The sequence below is a fragment of the Planococcus citri genome, chromosome 2, assembly GCF_950023065.1.
Source record: "Planococcus citri chromosome 2, ihPlaCitr1.1, whole genome shotgun sequence".
In the NCBI taxonomy this organism is placed as follows: Eukaryota; Metazoa; Arthropoda; class Insecta; order Hemiptera; family Pseudococcidae; genus Planococcus; species Planococcus citri.
This window is the reverse complement of record NC_088678.1, coordinates 63,387,708-63,407,911: the sequence shown is the minus strand read 5'-3', so window position 1 is coordinate 63,407,911 and position 20,204 is coordinate 63,387,708. Positions and strand designations below refer to the sequence as shown.

Genomic DNA, 20,204 nt, shown 5'->3' with positions numbered 1-20,204 from the left:
TACAATGAGTATATTTATAAGAAAATTTTAGTTTTCCAACTTCTTTTTGTAAAATTTCACGGAAAATTTCAAGATTTGATTTTTAAAAATTCACCAAAAATCAAAAAATCCATTTTATGCGCCAGAAAATTTGCCTGATGATGAAAGTATTTTTGCAACCTCTTTCGATCTAGTAGCTTTAACCGATTCAAATTTTTTTGTGCGAGTCCGATTTCTGCTGACCAGTCAATCAAAATGGCCGCCATTTTTTTTTGCAAGTTAGTTTTAAAATTTTCCTTAGGAGGTCCACTTTTTAAAAAAATGAATCACAGAGGCTCGACGTTGAAGGGGGGTACAGATGGAATTATTAGGTAGATTATACAACATTTTTAAATTATAGGAACAGAAATTTTATTTGATTATACTCCAAGGTTTCAAATAAATACGTAATATAATAGGTACTTATAAATAGGTAATTAATTTAATCCATCAATAATATACTTAAATAGATATGGTTATAGAATGTAGATAAATGTTATGTTAGGGATTCCACTGTAATCCTATGGGCACAATAATTAAAAGAGAAAACTCATAAAAAAAATACAAAGTAACTCAATGATTTAAATTAAGCTTTGAAAGGAGTTTGGTTAGAATCAGTGCAATCAACGATATCCCACCCACTATCAGCTGGAACTGCTCCAGAAGTGACCTTGGTCGACGTAAATACCTCACGTTGAGACATGGCTTTTCTCTTCTCGTCAGCAAACAGGTACTCATTTCTATCAACATTTATGATAAAAACTCCATCTCCATTCACTTCAAATCTCCAGGAACCATTTACACCGGTGGCCGTATCAGACGATAACTTCTTAGTAAAAACTTTTCGTCTATAACCCTCAAAATTGTCCGACGAGTATAAGTATTCATTCAGTGCTTCGTTGGTCAAATTGAAATTCGTATTGCTACCCAAAAAGGACACTTTCCATTTAAAATTGGCCAGGCTACCTCCATCGCCATTTATCAAAGTGGAAACATTATGTAAACCATTAGAGTTTGTTTCATTCAATAAACCAGATGCATAAAAGAACTCATTATACTTGGTATTTTTAACGCATACCAATGACGAAAATACAGCGTTTCTCACAGACTTGGGTAGCTTGTCTTTGATTTGTTTGTGACGAGTTTGCATATCCGGGTGAGAATTTTTGTAGTCCGCATCATCCATGGTTGCTTTTATGTAACGCGTTAAAGATATGGTGGAATTTCCGAATAAATCTCCATTACTTTGTAATTTATTAAAAACTGCTCGGTGAATCGATACGCATTCGTCCAAGCATTTCAAATTTGCCTCGGCTTTTCTCAATATTTCCACCGTGTCCATCTTGCCAAAGATTTTTTCGATAACTTTGGTGTAAACTTTGTCAACATATTTCACAGAACTACCGTTGATACCATTAGTGAGCTGTTTAACCATTTCCCAAGAGCTGTCGTTTAGGAAGGCATTAGCAATGGGTTCGATGGCCGCATCTTGGTTTTCATCCCATAAGGTACTGATGAGTGAAAGTGATTGCATTTCAACTATGATATCGACATTCGATAATCTTGAAATTCCTTTCTGCAATGATTCGCTTAACTGAAGAAGCTTCGAAATATCTTTATGACCATTGGATTTCATCTCGTTATACAAGGCATTGTACACGTTGAATCTGTGTTTATGATCCTTGACAGCGCTTCCAAAATTTAGCAGCAAATCGAAATTATCAATTGATTCGTTGTAAACTTGGCTGGCTAGATATTTATAATCATCGAAATACTGTAATTGTTGTTCAGCATCCGAAAACCGACGAGATTGAACATTTCTTACAATATCATTACGAACAATTGAATTCAAGACTGCTAATATAGTCTTCGATATTTTCTGCAATGCTAAGAATTTTTCCTCCAATTCCTTCACTTTGACAGCTTTCTTTAGGTCATCTTCGGATTTTTCATCAACGAATTTATTGAATTCATTGAAGGTATTATTTAGCTTGATGATTGCTGCTTCATCAAGCAAACCGCATTTACTTAAAGCGATAAACTGTTTTTGTAATTTAGAGAATTCATGACGAAGCAGGTCGGTTGTATTGGAATCAGATTTGGATGCAGATATTCCGGGTACCTTACGTTGGGCCTTGGCTTCCAGACGACTTTCTAGCGTAGTTTTGTAGTCACATAGGAGTTGTGTAGCATGTTCGAAGTTTTCGACGAGTGTCTTACTCGCACTGGTGGAAGGAGCGGCAGGAGCTGATGATGCGAAAACGACAAGGATTGCTAGTCCTGCAAGGATACTGTAAAAGGACCGGTAGTTTGCCATAGTTCTGGGATACACGGAATTCACCGGTGGCTTTGATTCAGGTTTTGGTAGGTTCCTGAAACAAAAATGAAGAAAATAAAACCAAATGAAAAACGGTCGATATTTCAATAAAGGCTCGTAATGCTATAATCTTTTTTTCCAAAAAGTGTTTTGTTCGCACGACACAGGAAATAGTATGTTTTTGGTGACGCTGAATACTAATATGATGTCAGATTTTTGATTTGACCGAATGAAACAAATTTTTTGGAATTACGCGCATGGGGGAGTAGGTGGCTCTGGGGACCACGGGTGAGGTCAATTTGAAAAACTAAAGCTATATCCGTGTTCAGCGATATCGGAAACATACTATTTCATGTGTCACACTGATGACACCATTTGTTTGACTTTTACCCCCTTTGGGGAGGTGCTGGGGGCCATGGATGGGGTCTAATCAAAAATCTGACGTCATATTCGTGTTCAGCGTCACAAAAAACGTACAATTCGATGTATCACATGCCACAGATTTTTTTTAAAACTTTTGCCCAAATTTGGGGGGGGGATGATCTCCCTCCATCGAAAGGTCCCATCTCGAAAATTGAATATTTCAAAAAAACATCAAAAGGTACATCTATGGAAATTTTTTCAGAATTTTAAATCGTAGCTCCTACTTACAGTGCCATTTTGAAATTTAAACTTCCAATTTGAAAGTTCAACTTTCAACTTTTGAAAATTTTAAAGTACTTAAAAAGGTTAAAATCCAATGCCCTTTCGAACAATGGAATCAGTTTTGATCAAAGTATCATAGCTCTAGAGTAATGCGCTGCTGAAGTTGAGTACCACGAGACAATGTGAAAATAATTGAAACCTCTCCTCGCCCGCCCTCCTGAGAAGGCTGGGACAAAACTGATTGCAGGTTTCTTACTTATTGGGTTGGTAGACATTGTAAAAAAAATTTGACCGAAGTCGAAGTAGATGACTCAAAAACGTTGGTCGAATTGAGGTGGAAGACCCTTCAACGTAAATTTTTCTATCCAAAAGTGTCCACCAGGTCTATGTTAGATCAAGAGAAATCCGAACAGATGGAAAAAGTTTCGAACTGGACAAAACTAAATGGAATGAGCATGCAAAATTTCAAAAGCTTTAGTTAATTTTTCGATTTTTGGCAAAAAAAAATCATATTTAGACCCAAAAATGAAGAAAATCAAAATTTAACCAAATTGAACTAGAAAGCTGGGCTAAGCCTCCAGCACATTTTTTAAATTTTAAATTTCGGAAAATTTTATCAAATGATATTGAAAATACAAAAACTTTATTCTGTACTCTGATTTCAAGTCACTATCGTCGACTGTAGGGGTTTCAAGTCGTTTTGAAGCCCTCAAAAACTTGATGGAAATTTTGGAAGGTTCCAGCAGATTTTTGAAGTTTGTAATTTCCATAAAATTTTACCAAATGAAGTTGGAATGTTGAAATCGTCTGAAATTAGGTAAGGGTGACTGAGAGAATCTCAACCAGCAGAAAAAGTTTTGAACCGGACAAACAAAGTCGAAAGCAAGCGCAAAAGTACATTATGAGTTAAAAATTCAAGAGCCAAGTTGCATTTTTTTGATTTTCGATGAATTTTTGAAGATCTGATTTTGATCAAAAATAAAAAAAAAATAAAAAGTTTATCACATTGACCTAGAAAGCTGAAATTTGGTATATACCAAACTGTGTCTACTTTTCACCTGTCAAATCGATTGGGAACGGTTTTGAATCGTTCTGGAACCTTTAATAGATTTTAGAAAATTGAAATTTTCTCTAAATTTGACCAAATAAATTTGGAAAGTCAAAATTTTCTCTGCACTCTTAATTTCAACACGCCAAGTCGATTGCAGGTCGTTTCAAGTCGTTACAGAGCCCCCAACGACATTTTCGAGAATTTTAGAGCCTTCAATAGATTTTTGAAAATTGAAATTTCCACAAAATTTTGTCAAGTGAATTTAGAAAGCTGAAATTCAATCTTCACTTAAGGCTTAACACGCTGTTGAGTCAGCTGCAAATGGTTGCAAATCGTTTTGGAGCCACCAGTGACTTTTTGGAAATTTTTGAAGCGTCCGTCAGATTTTTGAAACTCGAAATTTCCACAAAATGAAGTTGGAAATCAAAGATTATCTGGAATGAGATAAAGAGGAACCCCAACTGACAGAAAAAGTTTTGAATCGGACAAAGCTTGATCGAAAGAGTATGCAAGTCAACATTTTAGGTGCTAAAGCGCAGTTTTAGATTTTTGCCTGATTTTTAAAAATCATAATATTTGGTCCAAAAAATCAAAAAAAAAAAAAAAAAAAATTTACCAAGTTGACCTGGAAAGCTAAAATTGTGTTTGTATATCATATTTTTGACTCACCAAATTGAATGGAAACAGTTTCAAACCATTTTGAGCAGTTCTGAAGCCTCCAGAAAATTTTCACAACATTTTACTTATGGTACATAGTATGTAGTTGCAAGCCTACGATTTACTTTATACCTTAATTTAAATATACCGAGTCAACTAGAAATTGGTTTGGGGCCACTTTAGCGCCTCCAAATTTTTTTCTGTAAATTTTAGTTCCCCAAAAAAATTTATAAAATTGGCCGCGGAATAAAATCTATCACCTTTGACCGACTTCAATTGATTATTTTCCAAAGTCAATTTCCGTCACTTTCGTCAGCTCAGAACTGCATAATATGGTTCAAATGTTCAATTATGAAATCGCTGGAGAAATTTTCCAAACTGGCAGAAACCAATTTTTAAAAAAAAATCACTTTCAAATTTGATAGTTCTGCATCCACATGTGAAATTTCGGAAGAAAACCAAAAGACTCGTGTTTACGCGGTTGAATTAACGCGGATGACTTTGTAGAAATTTTTTAGAGTGGTTGTTAAATACATAGGTACCTAGTTCTTTTTTTAGTCAGCCAATAATAATAATATTACAAAAAAAATCCATACGCAACACAAAAACTATAGGTACTTAATTACCGAAAATTAGTCTACCTTTGTTATATTATTCAATTGTAAAGCATTTAGATAAGTATACGATACTAGGGGGCCTACGGCCCCCTGGCCGCTTCGCGGCCCAACCCCCGTTACTCGTTCCTCAGGCTTCGCCCTCGGAACTCGCTCTTGGGGGCTGCGCCCCAAACCCCCCTTTGTTGTACACTTCCTCATTCAAAGAGATGAAACTTTGAAAATTTGCCTCGCTTACATTACCCATTTAGCATTGTTAGTTTTTAAGTCTTAATTCGAAATTTGGATTCAAAATAGCCCAAGGACTAAGAACCCTCGAGGGTAACTTAATGTTTAATACTCTCTAAAAAGAGACATTAACCACCTTTATTGCTTTTTTGGTTTTTGATAGGTCTATACATTGGAGCATGATCGAAAAAATGGCAAGAACAGCTCATTTTTGAACTCAAAATTTGGACCGGTCCTTCAATTTTAAAAATTGTTGAGCTGTATATTTTTTCTACATTCTATTTCTAGATATGTTAACGTGTCGAAATGAAAAAAAAATAGCTCTCTAGGTTCCATTTTTTCGGGTATTTTTCCATGTAGAGTATTTTTTGGGAGAGGCGCTTTATTTAATAGAGATAAATACACAATTGTACATAGATGAGGTAGATAGATAGATTGATAGATAACTTCACTTGATGATGTTAACACCTCATAATTCTCTGAAATGTGTAATCATTCACACTATACTTAGGTATTTTATATTTGCCATCTATTCATAGATTTTTTTTTTGAAAAAAAAGAAAAAATACTTTAAACACTGTAGGTATTTACATGACATGTACTTTTTTTGTAGGTGAAATGGTTTTCTTTTAAAATGAAATGACTAATTCCGTGAAGTCTTTAGCAATCTCTCAACAAAAGACGTTTCTTCTGTGTTTGGTGATACACAGTTATGGAATGAATAGGAAGAACTGGTTTAAGGGTGAGTTCGTGCGGGGTAACGTTGACAAAACACTGCCTCGATATGTTAGCTCCCTCCTCTCACCGCACATGGTTATCACCACCGAACAACCTATGCATCTAATTCAAGCGCTGAATAGACCTATTTCAACTCGAAATTTGGACACTTCAACATCAAAATTTGTTGGTCTGATAATTTTTTTCATATTCTAGAAACTTTGAGGCGTCGATTAAAAAAAAAATTAGCTCTCTAGGTGCCATAGGACGGGCTAAATAATTTTTTTTATTTTTCACGTATTTTTTCGTCTATTTTTCGGGTATTTTTGAACTAAACAGTAAATTTGACGCAGATGATTAATTTTGATCTGATAACAGGTTATACCATTTCAAAGAGCATAGAATTTTGAACATTTCCCTCGTTTACATTACCCATCCAGCCTTTTTAGTTTTCGAGATAATTTAATTCAAAATTGTGTAACTGAAATTCAAAATTTGCATTCAAAATAGCTCAAAAACTAAGCACCCTAGAGGGGTAATGTCAGTGAGGGAAATGTTCAACATTTAATGCTCTTTAAAATGAGACATTAACCATCTTCATCGGTTTTTTCGTTTTCGATATATTGGAGAATAATCGAAAAAACGGCAAAAACAGCCCATTTCAACTCGAAATTTGGGCCCTTTAACTTCAAAATTTGTTGGTCTGATAATTTTTTTCATATTGTAGACACGTTAAGGTTTCGATTAAAAAAAAATTAGCTTTCTAGGTGCCATAGAACGGGCTAAATAATTTTTTCTGATTTTTCACGTATTTTTCGGCGACTTTTTGGGAAGGCGCTTTATAATATAGATAGGTAGGTAGTTATGTACTTACTTAAGAAAATAACAACAGAAATTATTTTCAAGTTGTACTTCTGTCTTGAAGAAAGTATCGCCAACACTTTTCAACACAGTTATGAACTTTCAAATACGAAATCGCTTTCATTTTATATACTCGTACAATGTCGGACGATGCCAACATTTTCGTCGCACAAATAAAAATTTTCGATGAATCAACGTTGCGCGTAAATTCTGAGATGATAAACAACAAATTCGGGGATATCTTTATGTACTGGGAAATTTCAAAATTTCAAAATTTCAAAACACATATCTGTTTTATTAATAAAGATGTATATTTCTGCATTCGTACATAATTCTGTTAAGAACGATTCGATGACGGACGCTCTGATAAGACAACGTAGGTACTTATGTAGGTATCTATTTCGGGTAATATACATATGTAGGTACATTTAAAAAAAATTGATTCATTAATCGGAGATTATCAGGTAGGGATTAGCTGCGCTACCTTTGCATTTTTCTCGTAAATCAAATTTCTTATCAGTGAATGAAAATGTTCGATGAGTAAATGTGCAATAATTAATTACCTACATAGTGGATCGCGTGTGGATCGAAAGTTGTTTTATGTGAAAGGCCCTAGGCAGATAAGTATGGTCGAGCGGCCTCCGAGACCTTCGGAGGTGAAACTTATGTGATGTATAGGTACCCCAAGATAAGTATTTTCCCCAAGTGTTGGACCTCAACTGTTAGTGGTTCCTTGAGTAATTCATCGAAAATCGTTTTAATTTTTTTTCTCAGGATTGACTCGGCCGATTTTTTTCAAACTTGAACCAAAGTGTACGTATGCATAAAGGCTTTTCACAAAAAAATCAACAGCCTCCTCCCCTCACTTTTCCCCCTCCAAAATTTCGATTCAATTTTTTGAGGTCCCCCTTACCCCCAAGGCCATTCGGCACACTTTTTGAAAAATATTTTTTAGATGCAGTATTGATCCTAGAACAACATATATCTTACCCAAAATTGTACCTCGGGTGCGTCATAGTCAAATTCGACCAAAACCAACACCCCCTCACCTGTAATAACTGTAATACGGTTAATATGGTATAGTGGTATACTTACGCCACTGCTATTGAAGTAATTTCTGGAGTATATTGTTTATAATGTTGTAATTTTTAAATGAAAATATGTTTTTGAGAGTCGTTATTCACAAATTCCGATTTATGGGCAGCGAAGCACCCCCTCTCCCCCAAATTTGGGCTAAACTTTCAAAAAGAAACATTGGGCATGTGACATATCGAATTATATGTTTTTGGTAACGCCGAACACGAATTTGACGTCAGATTTCAAAACGGTTTGAAACTATTCCTAATACACCTTGTGGGATCGAAAATAGGGTACATTCCAAACAGCTTTCTTGGTCATTTGGTGAAATTTTGATTTTTTTTTTCCTTTTAAAAATCGAAAAACTCACTTTGGTATCTGAAATTTTAGCCAGTGATGTGCCTATTTTTTCTTCATTTTAAAAATGTTGATCAAAATTTTAGGACTCTATTCGTTCGTAAATAGCATGAAAATGCCTCCTTCATAGGTACGTGCTTGAGGCAATTTAAACAGATTTTATGGCGCTTTTTTGGAAGACTAAAATTCCCAAAAAGTCGCTGGAGGCTCCCAAAAAACTTGAAATTACATGCAGTCAACTTGATAGCGTATTGAAATTAGAGTTGCAGAGTGAATTTTGTCTTTTCGGTCAAATTTTATGGCAATTTCAAGTTTCAAAAATCTGCTGGAGGCTCCAGAACGCTTCAAAGCAGTTTCCAATCGATTTAACAAGTGAAAAGTAGAGTACTTACCATATCCAAAATTCAAGTGTTACATATTGTTAATTTGGTAAAATTTTGATTTTTTTTCTCATTTTTGACCCATATTAAGTTCTTACATCTTCAAAAATTTACTGAAAATCGAAAAAAATGCAACTTGAGAACCACTTGAGATGTGTCCCTCCGATTCGAGCGGGACCTCTGGAGCCTCCAGCGCGATTTTCAATTTCTCCAACATTTTGAATTTGCTCCAGAAGGCGTGAATATGATGAAGATGGGCAGCCAAAAATCAAGTTGCGTGTTATACTTGACCTGTTTAACGAGTTTATCCACATTTGAGGCGATTTTGGGAGGAACGCCTCAAGAGTGTTTTTTGACCAGCTTTTATCATAATAAAAATACTTATCCAAAAAATCAAAACGTTCCCGTTTGCAAAAAAATGTTGATATTTGCACGAATCGCTATTTTGTCCAGAACTAACCCCCTGAGGACGAATTTCGCCATTTCCAGACATTCTGCAGCCTCCAGCGGGATTGTGTGACATAATAAAACACGACAAATTGAGAAAATCGCGCTGAAAGCTTCAAAAACGGCTAGAAATAGCGGAATTTGGTCCTCGATTACTTAATTTTAGACGATTTGACTTTCCAACTTCATTTCGCAAAATTTCATGGAAAATTTCAAGTTTCAAAAATCTGCAGGATCCTCCGGAACGATTAAAAACCGTTTCCAATCGATTTGACAGGTTGGAAGTGTTTTCCAAAACAATTTGGTAAAATATTTGGATTTTTAAAAATGCATCGAACATCAGAAAATGTACTTTATGCACGTGAAATTTTGACAGACGTAGACGTTTAAAGTATTTTTGCAAGCTCTTGGAAATAAAAATCTGCGATTTCTGCTGAGCAGTCAATCTAAATGGTTGGCAAGTTTGCTTTAAAATCTTCCCCAGGATGCTCACTTGAAAAATAGAATGTGTCTCAGAGGATCGGTGTGGGGGGTACAGGTCGAATAATTAGGTAGATTATACAACATTTTTAAAATCATAGGAACAGAAATTTTATTAGATTATACTTCAAGGTTTCACATAAATCTATATACTAAAATTAAGTCGGTTTTTTTGTCACAGCGAGATCTCGGCAACGGCTGAACCGATTTTGATGAACGACCTCTCGATAGAAAGGGGTTAAAGTGTAGATGTGCAGGTTTATGTCGAAAGTTCAAAAAGTTGCACTGAAAGCTCAAAAAAGCTCAAAAATTGATTATACCATATTCGGTGGGTACACAAAAGTACCTACATTGTACCTTGGAAGATTTCCCCGAAAAAACAGTTTTTGACCAAAAAAAATTTCAAAAGTTGATGGTAAAAGCTCAGCAAAAGCTCAAAACTCGATAAAAAGCTCAAAATTGATCATGCTATGTTTGATGGGTACACAGAAGTACCTACATTGTACCTTGAAAAATTTCCCCGAAAAAAAAATTTTTGACCAAAAAAAACTTTCAAAAGTTGATTGTAAAAGCTCAGCAAAAGCTCAAAACTTGATAAAAAGCTCAAAATTGATTATGCTATGTTTGATGGGTACACGAAAGTACCTACATTGTACCATGAAAGATCTCCTCAAAAAAACAATTTTGGACCGAAAAAAACTTTCAAAAGTTTAAGGTAAATGCTCAGCAAAAGCTCAAAACTTGAAAATATGCAGTATTGACCATACTTGGCTGATTTGACATATACAATGAAGTACGTATATTGTACCTTGAAAGAGCTTCACAAAAAGACAATTCTTGGTGAAAAAAAGTTTGAGAAAGTTTCTGGCCAAAGCTAATCAAACGCTTGAAAGTTCATAAAATTGAGTTGTTTTTTTTCTGAAATTTGGCCAAACTTTTTATTTGCTGAATGCTGCGTTGTGAATGGCCTAAGGCTTCAAAGTGTATAAATGTGCAGGTTCATGTTGAAAGTTCAAAAAGTTGCTCCGTATATAAGCTCAAAAAAGTTCAATAATCTATAATGCAACATTGAGTGGATAGACAAAAGTACCTATATTGTACCTTGAAAAATCTTCGCGGAAAACAGTTTTTTGGCGGAAAAAAACTTTTAAAAGTTATCAGCAAAAGCTAAGCGAAAGCTCAAAACTTTGTGACATGCGATATTTTGATCCATATTTAGCTTATTCTACATATACAAAGAAGTATATATATTGTACCTTACAAGAGCTTCATAAAAAGACGAACATGAAGAAAAAAAGCTTACCTACGAAAGTTCCCTGCCGAAGCTGAGTGAAAGCTCGAAAGTTCCGGTCGTGTTGTATTTGATCTAATTCGATGCAAAAATGTACAGATTGTACCTTGGAAGATCTCCGTGAAAAAACAACATCTAACCAAAAAAACTTTCAAACATTTTTGAAAAAAATATTTTGGTGATTGCACCTCTGAAGTAAGTTATACCCAAATGGGGTTGAAGAAGTAAAAATGCACATTTTACTTTCGAAAAAAATCAAAGAAATTTCTACAAATGACCGTTAGTAGTTTCTAGCATCCATGCAAGTTTGATAAAATTCAATAGAGAACCACCAAAGATAGAAATTCTTGAAAGAAACGTCAATTTCACTCCTTTTAAAGGCATAAAGGGTGATCCGGCGATCTTAAAATTTTAATCGCGGGAGTTTTGGGTCTCAAGGACAAACTTCCATTTGAAAAATGCAAAGGACAGTAATATTATTTTTCAAAAATTTTGAAAATTTTTGCCCTTGCTTCGCGTAAGTCAATTTGCGTTTACTTATCTAACACAATTTGGGCATTTTTCAAAATTCAATTGACATCAAGAAAAATTAAATATTATTTTGATTGAGGAAACAAGCATATCCTTTCCTCGAGAGACGGGAGCTAAGAGCTTCAAAAAAAGTTCAGTGGGAGCCCCTAAACGTGAATGAACAATGATCATTCGTAGAAATTTCTTCAATTCTTTTCTCACGTAAGATGCGCATTTTCACTTCTTTAACTTCATTAGAGTAACGTGCTTTAGAGATGCAATCACTAAAATATTTTTTTTCAGCAATTTTTATCCAGTCAATTGGCACCATCAACCTGAATTTGAACCAAATTCGTCAATTTTTTCCACGTTTTACGTACATTACTTTTTTTAAAAATTAAATCGTGCTATTTTGGGAACCTCCGCCCCCCCCCTACCTGAAAGTGGTCATCCTGGGGAATTAGACCTGATATGCAGGCTGTTATTGGAAGTCCAAAAGGTTTGGCCAAAAGTTCTAAAAGCTCCAAAAACCATTTCAGCCAAAGTGAGCCAATCACAACGCAGCATTCAGCAAAGTTTTTTTGATTCCACGAGATATCATTATAAGAGTACTCAACTGATTTTAATTAAAGACCTCACAATGCAAAGCATGTGAAGTGTAGATATGCAGGCTATTAATGAAAGTTTTAAAAGTTTGGCCAAAAACTCAAAAAGCTTAAGAAGCAATTTTGGCCAATTACAACGCAGCATTTGGCAAGTAGTCCATCAGCGTTTGTGGCCAAAGGGTTAAGGCGACAAACGCATTATTGATCTCGAGTTCAATTCCTAATTTTACCAGCTCAAAAAGCTTCATATTACTTTTATTCATTATTTATTTCTAAACAACATTTTGAATCTCTTACATTTCTCATATATTTTCAACATTTATAGTTCACGGTCTAGGAGAACCGCGCAGTCTGCGCGGTCAAACGGGTTTTCTAGTATTAATATAATAGGCACCTACTTATAAATAGGTAATTAATTTGCTACATTTAATCCATCAATAATATAAATAGGTATGGGTATAGAAGAATATAGATTCCTATAATCATAAAGAAATAGGTACAAAGTAATTCAATAATGAGTTAAATTAGGCTTTGAAAGGGGTTTGGTTAGAATCAGTGCAATCAACGATATCCCACCCACTATTAGCTGGAACTGCTCCAGAAGTGACCTTGGTCGACGTAAATACCTCACGTTTAGACATGGCTTTTCTCTTATCGTCAGCAAACAAGTACTCATTTCTATCAACATTTATGATAAAAACTCCATCTCCATTTACTTCAAATCTCCAGGAACCATTTACACCGGTGACCGTATCAGACGATAATTTCTTAGTAAAAATTTTTCGTCTATAACCCACACCCACAACATTGTTCGACGAGTATAAGTATTCATTCAGCGCTTCGTTAGTCAAATTGAAATTCGTAGTGTTATCCAAAAAGGACACTTTCCATTTAAAAATGGCCGCGCTACCTCCATCACCATTTATCAAAGTGGAAACAATATGTAAATCATTAGAGTTTGTGTCATTCGATAAACCAGATGGATAAAAGAACTCATTATAGTTGGTATTTTTAACGCATACCGATGACGAAAATACGGCGTTTCTCACAGACTTGGGTAGCTTGTCTTTGATTTCTTTGTGACGAGTTTGCATATCCGGGTGAGTATTTTTGTAGTCCGCATCATCCATGGTTGCTTTTATATAACGAGTTAAAGATATGGTGGAATTTCCGAATAAATCTCCATTACTTTGTAGTTGGTTAAAAACTGCTCGATGAATCGATACGCATTCGTCCAAGCATTTCAAATTTGTCTTGGCTTTTCTCAATATTTCAACCGTGTCCATCTTGCCAAAGACTTTTTCTATAACTTTGGTGTAAACGTTGTCAACATATTTCACAGAACTGCCGTTGATAACATTAGTGAGCTGTTTAACCATTTCCCAAGAGTTGTCGTTTAGGAAAGCATTAGAAATGGGTTCGATGGCCGCATCTTGGTTTTCATTCCACAAGGTGCTGATGAGTGATTGAGTTTCAACGATGTTATTGACATTCGATAAACTTGAAATTCCTTTCTGTAAAGATTCGCTTAACTGAAGAAGCTTCGAAATATCTTTATGACCGTTGGATTTCATCTCATTATACAAGGCATTGTACACATTGAATCTGTGTTTATAATCCTTGACAGAGTTTCCAAAATTCAGCAGCAAATCGAAATTATTAATTGATCCGTTGTAAACTTGGCTGGCAAGGTGTTTGTAATCTTCAATAAACTGCAATTGTACTTCAGCGACCGAAAACTGACGAGATTGAATATTTTGTACAATATTATTAGGAAGAATGGTTCTCAATATTGCTCTCAATTCTTTAACTTCAGCCTCCAATTCCGGCGTTCTGACAGCTTTCTTCAGATCTTCTTCGGATTCGTCATCAATGAATTTAATCAACTCATTGAAATATGTAGTTATTCAACACGTCAATTATTGATTTCTCCTTAGGTAAGTTGTTTTTAATTGCAATTGCGAACTGATTTTGTAATTCAGAGAATGCCTCACGGAGCAGGTCAATTACATTGGAATTGGAATTAGAATTAGATTCGGATATTCCGGGTACTTTACGATTGGGTTTGGATGTCAGACGACTTACCAGCTTAGATTTGTATGCATGTAAGGATTTTCCAGCACGTCCTATTTGTTCATCGACACTTGGACTGGTGGAAGGAGCGGCAGGAGCTGATGATGCGAAAACTATAAGGATTGCTAGTCCTGCAAGGATTCTGGAAAACGCCCAGTACTTTGCCATAGTTCTGATGTTCACGAAAATTCACCAATGGCTTCTATTACTTGAGCTTTGGAAGGTTCCTGAAAGAAAAATAAAGAAAATTAGACCATATGAAAAACTGCCAATAAATATTTCAACAGATGAGGAGGAATCCCACTTAGCAGAAAAAGTTTTGAACCGGACAAAGCTAAATCGATTGAGCATGCAAAATTTTAAGATTGACCAAAAAAGCTGGAATTTGGGGTAACTTAAGGTATAACATATTTTTGACCTCTAAAATAGACTAAAATCGATTGGAAACGGGTTTGAACTGTTTTGAGCAGTTGTAGAGCTTACAACAGATTTTTGAAATTTGAGATTTCCAAAAAATTTTACCAAATGAAGTTGAAAAATCGAAATATACTCCACCATCCAAATTCAACGTGCTAATAAGTCGACTGCAAGTGGTTTCAAGTCGTTTTGAAGCCCCCAGAATTTTGTGGGAAATTTCGGAAGCTTCCAGCAGGTTTTTGAAACTTGTAATTTCCATGAAATTACATATATCGAATCAAGTTGGAAAATCGAAATCGTCCGAAATTAAGTAAGGAAGAATCTCAACCAGCACAAAAAGCTTGGAACTGAGCAAAGCTAAATCGAAAGAGCATGCAGAAGTAATCATAAGTGAATATTTCAGAAGCTAATTGCATTTTTCGATTTTTGCTTGGTTATTTAAAATAAAATCTGGGCCAAAAATGAGAAAAAAAAAATCAAAAGTTTACCACATTGACCAAGAAAGTTGAGATTTGGAATATACCCTACTGTACCTACTTTTGATCTGTCAAATCGATCGGGAACGGTTTTGAATCGTTATTCAGGAGCGTTCTGTACATTTTCAAAAATTTAAATTTCCGCAAAATTTTACTAAATAAAATTGGAAACTCCAATTAATTTACTCTGCACTCCAATTTCAACACGCCAAATCAACTGCAGATGGTTTTAATTTTTGGAAAATTTTAGAGCATCCAGAGAATTTTTGAAAATCAAAATTTCCACAAAATTTTACCAAAATGAAGTTGGAAATCTGGAATTAAGTAAGGAATAAAGTTCCAAGTGACAGAAAAAGTTTTGAACTCGGAAGAGCACGCAAAAATACATCATCAGCCAAAATTTCAAAGACCGAAGTACGTTTTTCGTTTTTTTGCCTAATTTTTAAAAATCATAAATTTGGTTCAAAAAATGAAAAAAAAATCAAAATTTTACCCAAGTTGACCTGAAAAGCTAAAATTGTGTTTGTATACCTACTATGTTTTCGACTCTTCAAATCAAATGGAAACAGTTTCAAGCCATTGTGATTTTATACCTCAGGCAATTTTAACAAACCGAGTCTCAACTACTTAGAATTAGTTTCGGGCCACATTTAGAGCCTCCAAATTTTTTTCTGTATAATTATTTTGGTCCCCCCCCCCTCCAAAAAAAAAATATAAAATTTGCCGAAATGAAATTTGATACCCATATGACCGATTTAAATACTTATATAATTTTTAGAATCAATTTTAAAATACAATTCTTCTTCCTCACATGAAATTTTGGAAAAAATCAAATTTGTTGAAAATTTGTTTTGTGTAGTTAGATATTGAATAAGTCTTTTCTGAGTTGGTCAATAATAATAGGTAGGTAGGTAATAATAATAACACGAGTATTACTGCGCAACACAAAAACCATACCTACATATACCATTTTAAACTTAATTACCGAAAATTAGTCTACCTTTATTATAATATAGTTCGAGTAAAGTATTTACATACTTACGTACTTACTTAAGAAACTGACCACAGAAATTATTTCCAAGTTGTAGGTAATTCTGTCTTTAAGTATCTAGCAAGTATCGCCAACACTTTCCAACAAAGATATGAACTTTCAAATACGATATCGCTGGTATTTTATACTTACTCGTATAGGATGCCAACATTTTCGTCACACAAATAAAAATTTTCGACGAAACAACAATGCGCGTAAATTCTGAGATGATAAACAACAAATTCAGGGATATCTTTTATGTACTGGGAAATTTCAAAATTTCAAATTACATAATTATATGCTTTATTAACGAAGAGGTATTGTTATATTCATACATATATGTATGCATACTAATTCTATTAAAAGAACGATTCGAGGACGGACGCTCTGATAAGATAGATATTTCAGGTAAAAATATAACAGGTAAAAATATAAATTTTAAGAACATTGATTCATTAATTAGAAATTATCAGGTAGGGATTAGCTGCCATATTTTTGTATGTTTCTAGTAAATCAAATTTCTTATCAGTGAATGAAAATGTTCGGTGAGTAAAATGTGAACTAATTACCTACATAGTGGATCACGTGATCAAAAGTTGTTTTATGTGAAACTTGAAAAAAAAATGTTGAAAATGTGTAATATTCTTGGGAAAATTATAAAATTAATAAATTATTTTTTTTTAGTTGGTAACTCGGTAATAGGGGTAATTCTAAAAGGAATTGAGTAGGTCCAGGTACCTCAAGTTATAAAATAGGTACCTATATCATATTAAGTAAGTACTTAGGAGCATATTAAGTATGTAGAATTCGTAAAATGGTAGGTATAGGCATGGTATAGGTATCATACCTACTGCTCATCTCTAACCGTTCAGAATTTCAAATTACTTAGCCTATTTTTAATTTTTTTTTTTTTTTTTTTTTGAAATTAGGTACAAGAAACTTATTTGAGGTTTTCAGTTCAAATATCAAAAAAAAGTATCATTTTTGAAAGAAAAAAATATCTAATATTCGAACATCATCGTGTACTTTGAATTTCACTTTTCAAACCTTTACAACTTGCCAACTCCGATGGAGTGAAATTCAGAGCATGTCAACCAGATCTTAGAATCAAATTTTCAGCTCCAGAATTTCTTTATGGATGGCTGCAGAGGGCAGAATAATGGCAAAATTGTGATTTTTCCTTTAAAACATCTTATAAAGATACAAATAAACTCATTTTCGTGAAAAATTCAACGTGTGATTAATTCATGAATGAAATGAGGACTATAAATTAAAATTACTATTCAAAAATCGCACTTCTGAAAAACAAAAGGCTATAGGTGGATAAGTATGGTGAATTTGCCCCCGAGAGCTTCAGGGTTGATATTTGCATAGAAGGTGGGTACCCTTGAGCATCTTCCGTCAGGAAAGTTTCAGACCCCCAGACCCACCCCTCCCCGTTTTTGAGAAACCCCCCCTATTCTGAAATTACAATAAAAAATTTTTTCTCAGCCCCATGTGAACCGATTTTTTAAATTTTTTGGTATGTTGTAAACATTCATAAGAGGTATCCTCACAAAAAATTTCAACCCCCTCCCCCACACTTTCCTCTCAAAATGGCGTTTTTTTAGTTTTGTTTGCCTGTTTTAGCAATGGTCATGATTCGGCACAAAAATGCGAACAGCATTTTTAAGTGTGTTTTTAACCCCTACAAAACATATATTTTTTTCAAAAAATTTTTTTTGGTGGGCCGTGGTCAAAAATTGAAAAAACCAACAGAGGGGGGTTAAAAATGGATTCTCGTGTAAATCATTGTTTTTGGTAAACGAGGTGTCGTTTCCATATGAATCGAACACCCCGAAAACGAATATGAAGTCCATTTTTATGCTACCCTCATCCACACCCCTCCGGGCCTCTGCCCCAAATCAATTTTCACTATATTGAAAGTTGAGATATCTTCATAATTTTGGTGCCGTTTCCATATGAATCGAACATCTCGAACACGAATATGAAGTCTTTTTGATTAAATTGACTGAGAGAAACCTATATCTACTTATATGGTATTTATGGAACATTTTTGTAAGCACGCTCTTTTATATCCCAAAATACATCATTGAGCCAAATTTTAAATCGTGAATTTCAATTTTCGATTTTTGGAATCTCTTACTGGTGGTTTCGAGCCTCTCAGCGTCTCTATCCGATTTTTGGACTTTACTCTAGTTCCGGAAAAATTGTCATAATAAGTCAAAGATGAAACTCAGCACCCGAAAATTCGGATTGATCGTCTTTGTGAGTTCTCAGATCAATTTTGGCACAAATTTTAAGAACCGGTTATCGCTAATTCAAATTCAATATTCTAATAATTTTTTCCAACAGTAAGTACTAGAAAATCCAAATACTCAAGAGTCTCTCGATAGCTCAAAAAGACTGTCGATAAATAATTCATTTTTATTCAATGAATAAATCCTGGAGGAGATTTTGAATTTTATCAGGCAGAAACAGGGTTTGAAAAGAGCATGTGATGGGGGCTTTTTAATTGGAAAAAGTGCTAAAAATGAAAGAAGCCATCTGTATTACCTGGAAACAAGTCTATGTATTTCAATTTAGCTGGTTTTTTAATTGGAAGAAATATGCTTAAAATGAAGTAAACAAATCTTTAACCAGAAGATTTTTACGTACATTTTGTTTATTTTAAATTGTAGTACTAACGACATCAACATTCAGGGCTTTTTTGTGGGGGAGGGAGACGCATGGAGACGCAGTTCCCATAAAGCAAAGTTCGAAAATATCGAAAAATTGCCATAAAAACTAAAAAAAATGAAAGAATTTGAAAAAAAAATGAATAAATTTTGGTAACTTTTTCAAAAATTTTGAATTTTTTTCAGGTCAAAATTATCGCAATACAAAATCTATGAAATTTGACATTTGTCCTATTTTTTACCTTCTCAACCGATTGGAAATGGTTTTTAACTGTATTGAGCAGCCCTGGAGCCTCCAGCAGATTTTAAAAGTTGAAATCTCAACAAAAAAAAAGTTGCAAAAAGCCATCCTATAATCCAAAAATGAATGCCTTCGATTGAAATAACAATTAGGAAGGTAAGTACCTACCTAATTTGCCCCTTCGCTACGAATTAAAAAAAATAATTCAATAAAAATAGGGATTTTTGTGCCTTTAGAAGATCTGAAATCTCATTTTGAAAATTATGTAACGGTTGCCCTGGGAATTCGTTAATATTCTGACATTTTAAAGTAAACATGGTCGATAGTAGATCTTCTCTCGAAATGTTAAAGCTTAATGTTCGGTGAAAAATTGACAGCTTTTAAAATAAGCTTCGCACACGCTCTCTGAATTTCTCTACAATTGTAAATTTCGGATCAGGTTAGAGCGAAAAGTTGAAAAAAAAAGTTTACGTGATCCATTCAAATAAAAAATCTACGAAGTACATATGTAAACAGGAAGTAAAATAAAGCTGCCTAACTTAATCAATTCACCGTAAAAGTTTATTTCAGAAAAAATACGTTTATTAAGTTGCATAACCAGTTTGCCGTAAATGCGTATGTATTTTCCATCGTTCAAAAACTTCCGATGGCTTGAAAAACAGTCTAAGAATCATGTAGAAATCCTGAAATGGTTTAACACTACTTGGAATCGACTCAGAATGCTATACTTACATTTAGAGTAGGTATATCTTCGAAAAATTCACTTTGGCACAGTAAAATTTTAGTTAGTGATGTACATATTTTTATTTCTTATTTATTAAAATTTTAATCGAAATTTTAGGACTCTATTCGTTCGTAAATATCATGAAAATGCTTCCTCTTTAGATAGGTACGTGCTTGAGGTAATATAAAGAGATTTTATGGCGATTTTTTTGGAAAACTGAAATTCCCTAAAAATCACTGCAGACTCCAAAACGACTTGAAATTGCCTGCAGTCGACTCGATAATGGATTGAAATTAGCGTGAAGAGTGAC

At 34.2% G+C, this 20,204-nt stretch overlaps 2 protein-coding genes across 2 annotated transcripts; both read right to left on the bottom strand.

The window, feature by feature from the left end:
• Positions 1-7,222, bottom strand: LOC135836985 (uncharacterized). The gene is made up of 2 exons (XM_065352077.1): positions 7,122-7,222; positions 1-2,390 (listed from the first exon to the last, which is right to left on the bottom strand). The coding sequence occupies exon 2, from the start codon at positions 2,333-2,335 to the stop codon at positions 605-607; it is 1,731 nt and encodes a 576-aa protein (XP_065208149.1). The 5' UTR covers positions 2,336-2,390; positions 7,122-7,222; the 3' UTR covers positions 1-604.
• Positions 7,223-9,983: 2,761 nt separating this feature from the next.
• On the bottom strand, positions 9,984-16,361 carry LOC135836984 (uncharacterized). The gene is made up of 2 exons (XM_065352076.1): positions 16,272-16,361; positions 9,984-14,555 (listed from the first exon to the last, which is right to left on the bottom strand). The coding sequence occupies exon 2, from the start codon at positions 13,827-13,829 to the stop codon at positions 12,780-12,782; it is 1,050 nt and encodes a 349-aa protein (XP_065208148.1). The 5' UTR covers positions 13,830-14,555; positions 16,272-16,361; the 3' UTR covers positions 9,984-12,779.
• Between the last annotated feature and the right edge of the window lie 3,843 nt (positions 16,362-20,204).

Bases quoted from the DNA above. Each gene is read 5' to 3' on its own strand.
- LOC135836985 (XM_065352077.1), bottom strand. From the start codon at position 2,335: ATGGCAAACTACCGGTCCTTTTACAGTATCCTTGCAGGACTAGCAATC.
- LOC135836984 (XM_065352076.1), bottom strand. From the start codon at position 13,829: ATGAAATCCAACGGTCATAAAGATATTTCGAAGCTTCTTCAGTTAAGC.